The 15,435-nt window shown below is 57.1% G+C and overlaps 1 protein-coding gene across 3 annotated transcripts in view; it reads left to right on the forward strand.

The window, feature by feature from the left end:
* The first annotated feature begins 1,692 nt into the window (after positions 1-1,692).
* PAX7 (paired box 7) overlaps positions 1,693-15,435 on the forward strand; it is a 108,310-nt gene continuing 94,567 nt past the window's right edge. The window contains exons 1-4 of one of the 3 annotated variants that reach the window (XM_056123314.1): positions 1,693-1,880; positions 4,470-4,705; positions 5,230-5,359; positions 6,228-6,362. In XM_056123314.1, the coding sequence (XP_055979289.1) occupies positions 1,796-1,880; positions 4,470-4,705; positions 5,230-5,359; positions 6,228-6,362 (586 nt within the window). In that variant the 5' untranslated portion in view covers positions 1,693-1,795. The remainder of the gene's footprint in view (positions 1,881-4,469; positions 4,706-5,229; positions 5,360-6,227; positions 6,363-15,435) is intronic. The other 2 variants (XM_056123316.1, XM_056123315.1) reach the window with 2 other exon arrangements.

Here is a 15,435-nt window from a genome sequence, read left to right on the forward strand (position 1 = left end):
TGGGCCAACCCCATCCTGTGGAGCCCTACCCCCAAAAGTCTGGCACTCACTCCATGTAGCCCAGGAATCGAGGTTCCGAGGTCCGGCTTTGGGAAGGGGGTTTGGGGCTGGAGCCTAGGGGTCTGCAGATAGGGAGCTGTGGGCACAGGGTGGAGGGAGTGGTGGGTCCCTAAGCCAGGCAGACCCAGCTTTAAAGCACTGCACGGCAGCTGCAGGAGGCCAGACCAGGATTTCACAGCTGGGGCTCAGTTCCCCTGAGAAAGCCACAAGCCCCTCACTCGGGGCTCCTGCTGGCAATTTCCAGGGGGCTCCCACTGGTAGATATATATGTCAGGGCAAGTGGGCAGACTGAGAAACACGGAGAGGAAACGTGTGCAGAAGAGCACATGGAGAAGCACACGCACTCTGGCCCTGCCACCTATGCGGCTGCATTTCCATGGAGGCCAACGCGGCCTGGAGACGGCGATCTGGCCCATTCGTCAAAGGAAGACACTTGGACAAAGTTGGTCCTATCCTTGTTCTCCTTCCTCCAACCCCTGGCCTCTGCCCTCCCCCCCCACCCCCATCTGTTTAAAAAGGCAGTTTAAATTCTCAAACATGCGCGCGTGTACACACACACACACACACACACACACACACACACACACACACACAAACCCACAAGGTGGTCGAGCTGGGGATTAGAAAAGAGAAAAAAACATATTCGTTGGAGATTTCTTTTCGCTCTCGGTCCTGGGCTCCCTTCCGCCCTGGCCCTGTTCCCTCTTCCCTCCTCATGAATAAAAGAAAAGTCCGAACCTATCAGATCTCTTTGGCTGCCTCCTCCTCCTCCTCCTCCTCCTCCTCCTCCTCCTCCTCCTCCTCCTCCTCCTCCTCCTCCTCCTCTTCCTCCTCCCCCTCCTCCCCCCCTCCCGCGGTGCAGCACTTTTGCACAACTTACCAACGGATCACTCACCCCTCCGCTCTCCCGCTTCTCTTCTCAGCCCCGTCACCCCCTGTCACCTCTCTTGCAGCCCCCGAAACCCGAGAGGCACCTTCTTCCTCCCCAAGTCCCGGAGTCTGAGGGGGGCGGGCGGGGAGGAGGTGAAGGGAGGGGGGTGCCTGCCTGCGTGTCAAGGAGTTGCAGCGAGTGCGGTCTGCAGAGGAGCGGGGCGCCGAGGGGGAGCGCACGGGCGAGCGAGGGCGAGGGCATAAATATATAAATAAATACGCAAACGAAATCCACTGGGCAGCCGCGCGGCTCGAGCTCAGAAACTTTGGCCCGGAGCTCGGGAGCGCCTGGCTGGCCGTGCCGGGGTGCGGGAGGGAGGCCCGCCTCTGTCTGCGCGCCCCCCGGCCCCGCACCTCCCCGGCCCGGCCCGGCGCGTCCACCAGCCCGGCACAACTTGTGGCAGAGGGAGCGGGACGCGGCGGACTTGGTGTTGGCGTGTGTGTGTGTGTGTGTGTGTGTGTGTGTGTGTGTGTGTATTTGTTTGTTTGAACTTCCTCGTCGCCACCTTCCCTCCTCCGCTCGCCGACCCTCCGCCGCCAGCCTCTGTCCCACTCACCCCCTCCCCAGCTTCTGGCCGCGTCCGACTCCAGGCGGGGGTGGGGGTGGGGGGGTGGGGTAGGGAGAGAGAAAGAGTCAGAGAGTGCGTGTGTGTGTGTGTGTGTGTGTGTGTGTGTGTGTGTGTAGGGGAGGAGGAGGGAAGAGGTTAAAAAAAAAGAGTGAGAAGAAGAAGAAGGAGGAGAAGAAGAAGAAGAAGCGGGGAAGAAAGGGAGCGCAGCGGGGGTGCAGGGAGCCGAGCGTGCAGGCATGGCGGCGCTGCCCGGCACGGTCCCCAGGATGATGCGGCCAGCCCCGGGCCAGAACTACCCGCGCACCGGCTTCCCGCTGGAAGGTAAGCGCGCCGGGGCGCGGGGCTCCGGGGTGGCCGCAGCGCGCGCGCGCGGCGGGCGAGCGGGGTCCCCGCCGCTCCCAGGGCCAAGCGCGGGCGCCCGCTCCGAGAACTTTGGCACATACACCCACCCACCCTGCTCGGGGCTCCTTGGTTTGGCTTTTTTTGTTTTTTTCCGTTTTTTTGTTTTCCGTGCGAGGGCAGCTGTCCAGGTCGCCGACTCACTCCGACCTCGGCCCGCCGGGACCCGCACCCGGGGGATCCGCTCCTTTCGGGCGAATTCCACTGTTTTCCGCATCCTTTTCCCACACCCGATGCCGGCGTTCTTTCTAGGCTGCCAGCTTTCGAAGGTTGTGGACTTCCTGCTCGAGTTACGAGTTGCTCTTTACAGCCGGGACATGGTCTTATTTTATTTTATTTGCAAGCCCTTTTATTTCGAAATAACCGACCACAGGCGAGACTTTTCTAGATCTAAACCAGGAAGGCTCATAGCGGCTTCCTGCGAAGCCTCGCTCAGAAACTCACCCGCTTTGGGTCTGCAGAACCGTTCGAAAGGATAAATAGTAACGAATTTTTACCTCCTTCAACTTTTCACCGGATGGGGAGTGGGGGGGTGGTGGTGGGGGGTTTCCCAGCTCTGGGAATCTCCAGGGAGAGAACTTGGGAGAGCGCCAGAGGGGCCTCTTGGGTTATCCGGAGTTGGAGACAGTGTGCATTTCGTGTTGGGTCCTTTCTACCAGGCCAGCACCCCAACGGCCGTTCCCGGGTGGAGAAAGGGCCGAAAATCACCACCGCCTAGAACTTTGTCCTGCGTTTCTATTTTGTTTCCTTTGTAAACGAATTTAAGGTCTTTGACTTGTCAGCGGAGGGGCCCTCACGCTCCTGGGCAGAGGAAGTCGGAGGTGTCAAGTTGGAGCCCTAGAGATTTATTATTATTATTATTATTATTACTACTATTATTATTTTAATGACTGTCCTTGTCATTGTATGCGGTCCCTCCCCACCCCCGCAACGTGAGGAAGGAGAGGCAGGCTGGGGCAGGCAGCCGGCGCTCCGGTTGGGGGGAGGTGGTCCCCCTGGCAGCGGGTCTCTGAATTAGACAGAGGCAAGAAGAGCGGCTCCGTGATCAAGTGCGCGCGGGCAGCCACGCAGGCGGGAGAGCGCAGAAGCCCGGGGATTTGCCGTGGCACTGTGCTGTAGCGAATGCAAGTAAGACAGGCGGCCGCGGGCGCGCGGCGGATTAGAACAATATTTGCCCAACATGACGGAGAATACTGAGAAGAGCCGAGTGCCGGTCGCTAAAGAGGCTCTTGAATATAAAGTTGGGCGCTCGAGAGCCCTCCAGCGCTAATGGCATATCCCGCCGCGGAGACCGAGTGACTCCGACTTGGCGACGCACGATTTCTGATTAAATCCGAGGGTGGCTGCAGACACCCACTTTTACAAAGAGAGGTGGTGGGGGGACCCGGGGAGAGAGGGAAGAGGCGGCAGAACGGCTCAGCCGCCCGAGCCGTCTCCCGCCTCCTCCCTTGCAATTATACTGTCTGCTCCTTCCACTCCGAGGCTGTGAAATTGTTCTAATCTGCCAGATCTCTGCAGCCGCCGAGTCCCCAAATTGGGGAGATCGAGGATGGATTAGTGCACCGGTGTCCCCCGAGCTTCTGTGAGGAAATTGTGTAGACTTTGCATTAAGTCTTCCCAGGCTTCTCCCCCCCCCCCCACCACCACCACCACCCTGCCTCCCAAGGGGTGCCTGTCTTCAAGGTTCTGATACCACCCCTGCCTGGGACTCTCGGCTCCTCTGCAAGCAGCCCTCTCTGCATCTTGGTGGATGGCGCTTGCATTTCTCGGCCAAGCGGGTACTTGATTTAGGAGTGTGGCCACAATGGAGCAGGTCCCCCAAACCATCCCCAAACGAAATTAAAACTTGAATAAGGGTTGGGAGCAAGGACAGTAGCTCTGGGCACAGCTGGGTATCCCCTCCAGAGGTAGCAACCCAAGGCGTTGTGTCCTCCGTCCTCCCTGGGCTGTGCCTAAGCTGTTCGATTATGGATGGCATCGTTTGGGACTGTCAAGCCAGGACTGCACCTACTGTTAATCAACCAGTCCCTTGGCCTCCCCGTTATTTGGAACTGACTTGACCTTTGCACTCCTGGGCCCAGCTGGATGGCCACGGTTGTCTCACCCGGCTGCAGTCGGGGTGGCTTCTCTAGTGCACAGGCAGGCCTGTGGCCCACAGGGCATTTGGGGGACATGGCGCTTTTTGTCCCAGAGGCCAGCACTTTCACCCTCTTCCAGCTCACTTCTTGTTCTCTAGTTCCCCTTATCGGAGGGATTCTGCCCCCCCCCCACACACACACACATGTGGCACTACAAGGGGCATGAAGCTTGGGGGCGTGAGACTCTTGTAACTCTCCTCACTCCTGCAGGACCCCCGTGGCTGCTCCACACCCTCCCCCCCCCACACACTTCTCTAAACTTGAGGACTCTCAACATCTGCTTGTCCAGACTCTTGGAGTTCAAACAAAACAAAAATCAAGGGGTGCACTCCATCTCCTCCCCCTTCGCAGCTGCAGTTTCTCCCTTTTCTAGTGTCCACCCCGCTGGGCCAAGGCCGTGTCAACCAGCTTGGGGGGGTCTTCATCAACGGGCGACCCCTGCCCAACCACATCCGCCACAAGATCGTGGAGATGGCCCACCACGGCATCCGACCCTGCGTCATCTCCCGCCAGCTGCGGGTCTCCCATGGCTGCGTCTCCAAGATTCTCTGCCGCTACCAGGAGACCGGGTCCATCCGGCCAGGGGCCATCGGCGGCAGCAAGCCCAGAGTGAGTGTCTTAGCCTGAGAGCCAGCAAATGGCCTTCCCACCGTGGGGTCCTACCCCCTCACTTTACCGCGTCATCCAGTAGCACCACGGGTATCTGAGTGTGTCCCCTAGAAAGACTCTTCACTCCTAGATGCCCCCTACCCACTATCCAAATTCTTCTTAGATGGGAATAACTGATGATGTCCAGGTTACCAAGAACTTTGGGGACAATGAGTTCCCATCACTATCCAGACCAGGGGTAATCTTCCCTCATCCTTACCTAAAAGGGTGCCGGAATTTGGGAGCAGGTCTCAGGAAGGTCTCTCTTTATATGACCTATCACTCCCCTGTCCCTTTTTTGTTTTTCTGGAAGCCAGGAAGAGTTTGGGTTTTTCAGGATCAGGTCATTCTCCTGAGGAGGGAAGGGGAGGGATAGTGACCTGTCCCGCCAGCCGGGCCTGGGACTCTTAGGAGGTTGATATTAAAAGCCTCTCCCTCCTCCACCCCGTCTCTCCATGCCTGCTCCCCCACCTCCACCTCTGAAGCAGGTGGCCACTCCGGACGTGGAGAAGAAGATCGAGGAGTACAAGAGAGAAAACCCGGGCATGTTCAGCTGGGAGATCCGAGATCGGCTGCTGAAGGATGGGCACTGTGACCGCAGCACCGTGCCCTCAGGTGAGAAGGCAGCTGCGTAGACCAGGCTGCCAGCCTGCATCTGCCAGGCTCCTCCGCAGGGGCTGCAGGTGGGAGGGGAATGGGCGGTGATAGGTGCCAGGGGACCTTGAGGAAAGTTGGGTGAAGTTAGGGTCCAGAAGGGAATCCAAAGTCAAAGTGAAAAGATGGTGGGAGAGGGAAACTTAGAAAGGGAGAGAGGGGGAAAAAAGAAGAAAGGAGGAGGGAGAGGGTGAGAGGAAGGGAGGGAGAAAGGGAGGAAAGAGCAAAAAGTTACTCTGTAAGGTGTGGTGATAAGGACGTTCCTTGGAACTTGCTCAGAGAAGTGGCCTATAGAGAAGGGGCTGTCCAGTCCTGTCCTGGACGATTGCTCTTGCCTGGAACCCCAGGAATTTCCCTCTCTTGAGGCCATTGGTCACCAGGGGGCCCCAATTGTGGGAAGCCCTGAGCCATGCTGCCTGTAAGCGGGACAGTGCCCTGAGCACAAGTCCGTTCAGGGAAGCAGGGCTGGGGCATACACCTGAGTTTGCCATGACTTCTTGCCATGTGTGGGAGTGTGTCGGGTGAGTGGCAGTGGGAGACAGAAGTGCAGGGGCCTTGCTGCCTGCCAGGTGCGTGCCCACTGTACCAGACTTCAGTCCCACTGGCAGAATGTAAATGTTTAATGTTTATGTAAATGTGCATAGGGGTTTTTGTTGTTGTCTTGCAGCAGGTGGGAATCCCATCGCTGTGTGCGGGAGTGGGGTGGGGGGGACACGGGCTCCTTAACTTGCTCCTAAGCGCAGGGCTGGGGGTCGGGGTGTCACCGCGGGTTCCCGGTCCAAACAGCCCAAACAACTTATACCCGCTCTTTTGCCTTTGAATTTCTGAGGTTTAGTGAGTTCGATTAGCCGTGTGCTCAGAATCAAGTTCGGGAAGAAAGAGGAGGAGGATGAAACCGACAAAAAGGAGGATGACGGGGAGAAGAAAGCCAAGCACAGCATCGACGGCATCCTGGGCGACAAAGGTAGGGACTCTCGGACCGCGCTGCCGTCCGAGCGCGCCTTTTCCCACGCGCTGGCGCGCCGGCTCCGCTCTCGCCGCAGTCGGTCGGGGTCCGGGTCTACGCAGCGCGGCCGGCGGAGAGCTGGCAGGCAGCGCGCGCGCAGGCAGCGGGGAGGGGAGTGCCCCCTCCGTGGGCCTCGCCCGCGCCTGCCCTTCGCAGCCGAGCCGGGGCGCTGACCGCCCCCTCGCACCTGGACAGCCCCGCGCGCTGCAGGTTAAGTAAGGCCCGGCTGCCTGGCGGCGGTGTGCGTGTCCTCCCGGGGCTGGTGGTTTTTTGGCTTCTGGTCTTGGTGTCGATCTATTATAAGAACCTTGGGCAGGGGGCGGGGGCGAGGAAGGAGGAGTCGGCCCTCGGCTCCCTAAATGAATTTGTTAACCAGACCCGCACACGCTCTCTAAACGGTCCCTTGAAACCCCGCCTGACAGTTGACTGAACGCGGCAATCAATAAAAATTAGCGCGGGCCGCCGCCGCCGCCCAGTTCTCGGGTCAGCCTAGACAGTGCCCTGGGGGAGGGTGAGGTGGGGGGCAAAGGGGTGTACTATTCAGGCGAGTTCCCATTCTGAGTGCTCGGGCGGGTGGGAGTACAGGGCAACTTCCCAGATGCCTAGGTTGCCTAGATCTGAAGGATCTCGTTGGGGAACAGATTTGAGCAGCAGGGCCCCCTTTCCACTCTCTCTCTCTCTCTCTCTCTCTCTCTCTCTCTCTCTCTCTCTCTCTCTCTGCACGTGAGCTGGAGAGAGTGTGTCCTTCCAGGGCCTGCTGGTAACGAAGGGCATCGGCCCTCCTTCCCCTGGAGGGTCTTTCAGATTTGTAAGTGTACGTAAGAGGAGGGGAGCGGGGAGCAGACGGGCAGACCCGGAAGGGCCAGAGCGACCAAGGCAGGGGGCAGGACATCCACACCCTCAGTGACTCAGGAAGGAAGTAGGAGGGCCGAGATGGTGGCCATGTGGTCCCAGGAAAAGTACAGGAATGCCCCCAACCTGGAAGTGTGTGCAGCTGCGCAGATTCCTCCTTCCTTTCTTCCGGGGCTCCCGTCTCCCTGCCCGCCTTTGCACTCCTAGCCCAAGTCCTTCTCCAGCGCTGAGGGTTTTCTCTCAACCTTGAAGATGAACTTCACAGACAAAGCCCGCTTCCAAAGACAACTCCCTGTGCAACCCCCACCCGCAGAAGGCGGCCGGGACAAGCCCTCACAACAGTAGTCCAGATCTGGGGAAGGGGGTTGGCGCTTGATTTTCAGACCCCCAAAGAGGAGCCCAGGCCCAGCTCGGAACAAAAGGGGCGGGGGGGGGGGGGGGGAAGGAGGCCCGGGCCACTATGCTTGGCACCCCACTGCGATGGGCTGCCGGGCTGCCGCAGGCTTCAGGCTTCGGTCTCCAGCCCTAAGCAGCCAAGTAGCCTCTGGCTGGGCAGAGGCTCTCAGACCCCTGTAGGGAGACCCATATCTGTTTCAGTTTGTATTGGCAAGGGACTTTGCGGGACTCCCCCTTCTCGGGGTGGGGTGGAGGGGTGCTGAGGGCTTCAGTCATCTTTTTGTCAAGTCAATCCAAGACAGAAGCAGGAGGAGAGTTCGTTTTCTTTGGAGAGTGGAGGTGTCTGTGGTAGTAGGGTATGTCCAACTCAGTGTGGGAGGAAGCTGCTGAGACGCATGTCCTCTGAGGAAGAAGGCGATGGTGGTGGAAAGACCAGATGATGTGACTGGGGTCTTCCTTTAAGTCAGGGGAGTTCCGGAGCAGAGCTGGACTTTCAACGGGAGCGAACAAACCAGCTTCGCTGAAGACAGGTTTCCTAGCAGCAGGACCAGGGAAGCGCCACGTTCCCAAGGGCTTAAGGGGGAGCCGGGCTTCTAGCGTAGTTTAGAGAGAAGTTTCAGAGCTGAACTGAGGGGAAGGCAGTGGGGGTTCTAGTGGCCAGAAGCCCCTCATTTCTGAGTGATGAGGGCACGGTGGTGGGCATGACTGTGAGTTTGAAGGCCATGTCAACAGCACCTGGGTCTCTAAGTGATGATCTGCAAGGAGCCCTGTCCGCTGGGCCTCTGTCCTGGGTTGTGTTCTGGGCAGGGTGGATCTGCGCGGGTTGATCATGCTGCTATAGGTGGCAGTGCATGGACAGAATCAGAACTGGCTGGCACCAGTCTCTGTTCACAGATTGGATCCACTCTCCACCTGAGTACGTGGCCAGTCGGTGGGTGGATCTCTTGGTGAAACACCCAGCTAGGGTTTCTCTCCCAGACCTCCAGCAACTTAATTCCATAGCCAAGTTAAAGGTGAAAAGAGCATCCAGCACCCTACCAAGCTGGTCAGGTGGGGAGAGGCAGAGCCACCTCTGGGCAGAGCAGAGGGAGGATGTATCTACCTACAAACTTGGTTTGAGCTTCTTGCTCCTGACAAATGCTTTCTCCAGGGGTCGCCCCTCTCATGGTGGGGAGCCACCGAAGAAGGGATTTAAGAGTTCTCCTCTTTAAGCACTAAAGAGAGATCCCTCCCTGAGTCCGTTTTCCCCTATCGTCCGCTTGGCATTTAATAATGTTAAGACTTATTAGAGCTGGTAATGAAAACTGGGACTGCTGAATAGGAAACTGTGTTGGAGAGGGGTGTAATAGCTTCCAGGCATGGTAAGAAACTATTTATCCGCAATCAGTCCTCACTCTCAGAGTTTGAAGCACAAACGTTAAGTTGAAGGGTTTTAAAGCAGATTAAATTGAGCTTTTATTTCTGTGCACTTTCATCTCTGAACAGCTCACTCCTGCTCCCCTTGGGCTGATATTCATGAGGCTGTTCATATTTTTTTTTTGCTCTTATCCTTGTTAAGACTGAGTTATTAGGATTGTTGGTTGTGAGACTTCTCAGACCGATGCCAATGGGGGTTGAGGTCATGCTCTGCTCACCTACAGGGAAGTGGACAGTTTCCTGCCCTCGCCCATTTGGACTCTCTGCTCCTCATGCCAGGACCAGGAGAGAGGCAGGCCAGAGACCCAACTGGGAGAGGATTGGAGGGAAGACTCAAAAGAAAAAGATTTCCCCCAGCCTGAGTCCAGGGAGACTTTTGTGGGAAATTTGATAGGGGTTTCCAAAGCATCCAACCATTCTTCTGTGGAAGCAGAGGACACAAAATAATGTAAATAACATTAACAATAGCAGTCAGGAATAACACCCACGCCTTGAGTCTAACAACGCAGGAACTTAGGCTGAGACCAGATCAGATTTGGAAATATGAAATAAAGAGGAAAGTTACAAGATTAAAATGAAGGGCAGAAAGTGTGCACTGTGTGTGTGTGTGTGTGTGTGTGTGTGTGTGTGTGTGTACTGAGGTGATGTAAAAATCCCTCAAAGAATTTGCTGACTTTCTCCCATCTGAAAGACTATTGGGGGGGGGGGGGTGGAATCTATGTGTGATTTGTTTTCCTTTGCATTTTTCCTATATTCATTTTTTAATGCAGCGAACTCACAGGTGTGAAGCGGGAATGATGGAGAAGGGTAGGAAAGGAGGGGAGAGCCCAAAGTGTCGGTTTTAGACACTTGTAAAAGGAGGTGGAAAACAATTTAATTTGGCAGCGGCGATAGCTGCTAATGCGGTTTTCGGTCGTTTGCTACACTGGAGGAAGCTGTTTTGATTGTGTATACAAGAACCTGCCAAATTTAATTAGGCTCCGGGGGAGCGAATGAATAGGGGAAGGGGGGCACAGCTCCCCTTAGCCCACACCATTTTTTCGGCTTCACACCTGGAAGGGACATTGTTTACCGGATAGGCGAGAATGGGGTAGGGAGGAGGAGGGGGCACCGGAGGGAGCTGAGGGAAGAGGCGGAGAGGGAGGGGACCGAGCGAGTCCATTTATCAAGAAACAATCTGCATTGATTTAAACCAACAAGTTCCCTCCTCTGTAAATGTGTGTTTAGAGAAAGGTAATTGACACTCCACCAAATCAAAGGATTACCCCGGGTTGGCAATCTAATCAAACAGAGTCCAGGCGGGATTTGAGGCTGTTCAGAGTGGGATCAGCTTCGCATAATGGGGGCTCGGAGGAAGCCGGGAGGGTGTCAGGCAATTCCCCAGCTTTAGGCTGCACTGGGTGGAGGATATTCCTCGAGACCAGAGGGGTGAGGGGAGGGGGGCAGGCTCTGCGGAGCTGGGGGGGGTGTGCGGGTGAGCAGAGAGGGAGCGTAGCAGGAGGAAGAGCCCAGCCGAGGGGGCTGCTGTCAAGGGGGCGAGCCCACACCGGGCTGACACAACTTCCCTTTTCTTTCCCTCCATCCTCCCCCCCCCACCCTGCCCCCAGCCAGTGGAGAGAAAGGGGCGGGGGGAAGGGAGCTGAGGCTAACGAAGAACAACAATGAGATAACTATTACAAAGGCAAACACTGGCGCTCGCGCGCGGTAAATAAACAAAGTCGGCAAACTGTTTGCCAGATAAACTCGTGCCTAAATGGAGTGTGACCGGCAAGGAGAGAAGAGACAGAAGGAGATAAGGTTGGAGGGGGAATGAACGCACATAATCTAATAGAAGACATTTAGAAAACAAACTTTAAACAAGGGAGAACAGGGGGGGCGGCGGGTGATTATCCGCCCCAGAGAGTTAGGGGAAGCCGTTGGAGATCGGGGTGGGGCTGGGGGAACTGGAGCCGAGGAAAGCCCGAGCACTGAGGGAAGGAGCGTCTGTGGGGGTCTGCGGGAACCTGGAGAAGGAGTTGCCAGCGGGTGTGCCAGGGAGGGGCTGGGCTCCCTCCTCCTCGAGATCCCGGCCCAGGGGCCCCAGACGCTGCATTTCTAAGCAGGGTGGGGTTCCCCGCTGGGAGGGCTGTGGATTTCTGCATTCACCTCAGGGCAAGTACCACCACGCACGGGCTGTTCCGAGGCGTTTGTCCTAAAAGACTCGCGTGCATGGTAGAGCCGCTAAGGGAATTAGATATTTACCAGTTTGAAATAAGCCTGGCTAAGAAGAAGAGAGAAGGGAGAGATATTGAAAAGATGAGACTGGGGGAAGACTTCAAACGAATTCATCATTTGGAATGGTGGAGGGGAGATTTACCAGACAGTATTGGGAAGTTATTTAGATATTAATAACACATTTTCCCGAGGCGCGACCAGGCAGCCATCTGCGTTGCTCTCCGAGCTATTTGGCTGGGTGAAATATGGGCGTCTCAAATGTTGGGAGGAGATAACGCAATCAGGCTAACCCCGGTCCTAAGTCTGCATCGCAGCGTTAAACCCGGATTAACCTCCCCCCCACCCATCCCTAGCTGCCTCCTCCCCCCTCACGGCTTTCCAAATTTTTCAGTGGAATTTACATGGAAGGATTTAAAAGCATATATAACAGTAGCCTTCAAGCCGTAAGGTGATTATTTGGGCTTTTAAAAATCTTTCAAAAAATGAGTTGTCACATACAACATTATATTATAAATATTGTTATATCATAATATAGAAAATATTAGGTACATATGGGGGGGTGCAGAGCAATGAGATTTCCTCCTAGGTTGCCTCTTTGGAGTCGCTGTTGTCCATCATCAGCAAAGTTAGAACTTTATTCTGTTATGGGCACTTAAGGATGGAGATGTGAAGTGCCCAAGACCCCGGGCTCGGCTGGCAGCTGCTGGTCTAAGGCGGACAGAATCCACTGGCAGCAAAGGCAGAGGCTGATGAGGAAAGCCTCCCCTTTCTGCGTTTCAGAGCGCAGAAGAGAAACCCCCAAAGGGACGTTTCTCTGGGGACTTTGGGGCCTTGAAGGCCATGACTAAGGGGGCAGCATTCCAAGAATTCCAGAAAAATAGCTCTTCTCCCTCTCCCACTGCCGACTAATGAGGTAATTAGGAAACCCAGTTGGGGATAGGGTTGGGGGGGGCTGGAAAGTCGGGATTCCCCCCACCTCCATTTTTGCTCTCCCCCTTCCCTCCTCTCCTCCCCTTCCCCCAACTCCCGCTGAAAGAGGAAAAGGTGGAAATGGGGTCATCGCTTTCTGACCTGCCCCAGTGCGATTGGCCCCGGCTGGGGTCGGGCAGGCAGAGGGGGGGAACTCGCCTGCCCAAATCGAATCAAGGCAGAACGGTGACCTAAACGGGGAAACTTCACCATTCGTAGATAGATCTTTCCCAAACTTCAAACAAAATGGGGAGGAGGGTGAGGCCGGGAAAGAGAGTCCGGGAGTGAAGAGAGAGCAGGGGTTGGGGAGTGGGGGCAGGAGCCAGCAAAGGGGGGGGGGGGACTGAGGAGGAAGAGAAGGGGTCGAGGGCAAAGGGGAGGTGGGGGCCAAAGGAAGGAGTGCAGGATGGGGGCGGGGGAAGGGAGGGGTACCAAAGAGGGCTGGAATCACTTGGAGATCATGTCCCCCGGGAGAGGAAAAGCAAGGCGGTGAGGCGGCAGGGGAGATGATGGGGACTGTGAGTGCCCTGTCCAGCCCCCAAGCCCCGGGATAGATATTCTTGGATACTTTGGGTGCCGGTGCCTGGCGAAGGGTCGTGGAGCTTCTGGATAACTTTGTGCCTACGCATTGGCTGCACTAAGACTGATGGTCAACTCAACGCACTCTTCCAAGACTTGGTTGCCAGGGCCCTGGGGGTGTCCTGGGCTGCAGCCGGGGTACCCTGCCCAGGGGAGGGGATGGACTGAGAGACCAGTGAGGCCCCCAGCCACAGAGGTGGAATGAGAGAGTCAGAGAGGGAGGACGCGCGCACTAGAGCAAATGCAGAGCGAGGGAGGACTCTCGCGCGCACCAGAGACTCGGAGAAACGCGCCGGGGTCCCGAGGGAGGCGGGGAGCCGCCGCAGGAAGAAAGACAAAGAGACGCGGAGTCCCCCGGAGCCGGGCCCTGGGCGCGCGGCGCGGGAGAGGCCCCGGCGAGCGCCCGCGGGACGGCGAGCGCGGGCGGATGGGCCCCGCGCGCAAAAGCCGGGCGGCGGGAGGCGGGCGAGCCGCCGTCGTGCTTTTGATCCTCCGCGGTTTCCCCTTATCAGAAGCGCTTTTCGGTGACACCGGCACAAAGGCAGTTCATCATATTACAGCGCGGCCCGGCGACTCGCGGCCGTCCCGCCGCTTAATTAGAAGCGAGCGCGTCGGCCGGCGGGGCGGGCGGGAAGCCGAGCCCGCCGAGGGGGCCCGGGCTGCGGAGCTCCGGGTCTCCGGCCAGGGGCCGCCTGGCGCTCCGGGCTCTGTCGGAGTGGGGGTGAGCGAGCAGCGGGCTGGTGGGGAACCCTTTATCCAGTGCATCGTTAAGGAAACCGGCCAATCGGGGTTTCACGGCCAGGAGTAGGGGACGGCTAGTCCCTTCTCCCTTACGCAGTTGCCCCTTTGAGGTTCTCAGCTGGGGTGGGGGGGACAGAGCATGCCCACCACCCCCACTCCCTAGGCTGCAGATCGTAGTTCTGTGTCCCGCTCTCTAACCACCACCCCCAGGCTCCGACTTGGATGGATGCCCTTCACCCAAGACCCCCGTGTCTCCCCTCTGAGAATCCGACCATATAAGGTTGGCGGGATTCTGGAGGGACTGTGCTTTATGGGAGACCCTTAGAATCAAGGGCTCTGGGCTCCAGCTTGTCGGCCAACCCGCTAGCAGTGGGATTTTGGTCAATGCGATCATCCTGAGTTGGAGTCTTCCACCAATAAACAGAATTCTTTAGACGAAGATAAACTGATTCTTCTCCTTTGGGGGACTCTGGACCCACCGCTCTGAGAAGGGGATTAAACCTGGGAGACCCAGCCCGGCACATAGGTTTAGGAGCGGGCAGAATTTTGCCGGGAGTGTATTAAAGGTTTCAAGAAGTCACACCTCGTTAAAACTTCACATTTGCTGGGTGACCCCAGTACTGTGGGGGGAGCTTTAGATTCCTAGAGCAGAAGCCCATGGTAGGAGCTGGTGGTGGGGCTGAGAGCTTTTCTGTGTCTGGCCGGGGCTACTTCTGTTCCCAGCACAGCAAGGCACAGCACCCACCCGCCCATCTCTGGGGGGCTGCAAAGGGACTTGTCCTCTGGGGGAGGGGGCAGGAAGGAGGAAGGAGGAAGAAATCAATTTTTCCTGTGGGGTGAATTTCTTCATTCGTTCTGTAAAAATGCACCAAGCGCCAACTCTGTGCCAGGTGGTGTATTCAGTCTGTGCCCTAAACTGCTGGGGACACGGAGGAAGCTGCCCCGAGCCAGCCTAGTGGTTGAGCAAGAAAATCGAGGTGCAGACCAGACAGGCTGAGGCACCGCAGGGGCCGTGTATGTAACTATATTTCTACCTGGATCTCTGCGGCGTGTCCCCGCCTCCCCCCCCACCCCTGCTCCCGGGACATCTGGGGTGTGCGTGTGTGTATTCTGTGCGTGTGCTCGAGAACAACAGAGGATGTGTTTGGGGCAGGGGCTGAAGCTGGCGGGCAGCCCCCATCCTGACCTCACGAGTCCCAGGCGGCAGAGCCTGGAAGTTCAGTGCAGCGGGAGTGGAGGGGGTGGGGGTGGAGTGACCCTCAGTAGCGGGGCTCCGAGCTTGAGCTCTCCGAGTCCTTTGTCTGACAAGGAAAGCTCGGAAGATCAAAGAGGCCCGGGACGGACACAGAAAGAGGAGGGGCGCCAGGCTAGAGAAGTAGCTTGGGAAAGAAAAAAAAAAATAAAACAAAACAAAAAAACCCAACAACCAAAACTCCACCCTGAAGTTTTCTGGAGCCCTTCCTGAGACACTCTGGCAAGTCCCACCTTTGCGTGGGTTCTACCCCCACAGTCCCCAAGCCCCAGGGTGGGTGACAGGTGGTAAGGGACAGGGATGGCTGCAGATTCAAGTCCGTGGCCTGGAGTGGTGGCAGAAAGAGGGTGGGCGGAGGGAAGAGAAGCAAACGTGAGGGAGTATGGGGCGTGCCTGGGGGGTTTGGATGCTTTTCCCTGGAGCTTGTGCATCTGGGGTCAAATCCTTCGGTTTCTCTTAGAAACTCGTCCTAGACGTCTGACGCTGTCGCAGATTGAAGTTAGTTTATAAGGCGACCCACTCGGGTTTGGCAGCGGTCAGGAAGACTGTCCTAAGATACTTGCTGGAACTCTTGGGCAGCCCCTGGGCAGGCTGCGGAAGCACCTCTAGCTG

The sequence above is a fragment of the Sorex fumeus genome, unplaced genomic scaffold, assembly GCF_029834395.1.
Source record: "Sorex fumeus unplaced genomic scaffold, SorFum_2.1 ptg000047l, whole genome shotgun sequence".
Taxonomy (NCBI): domain Eukaryota; kingdom Metazoa; phylum Chordata; class Mammalia; order Eulipotyphla; family Soricidae; genus Sorex; species Sorex fumeus.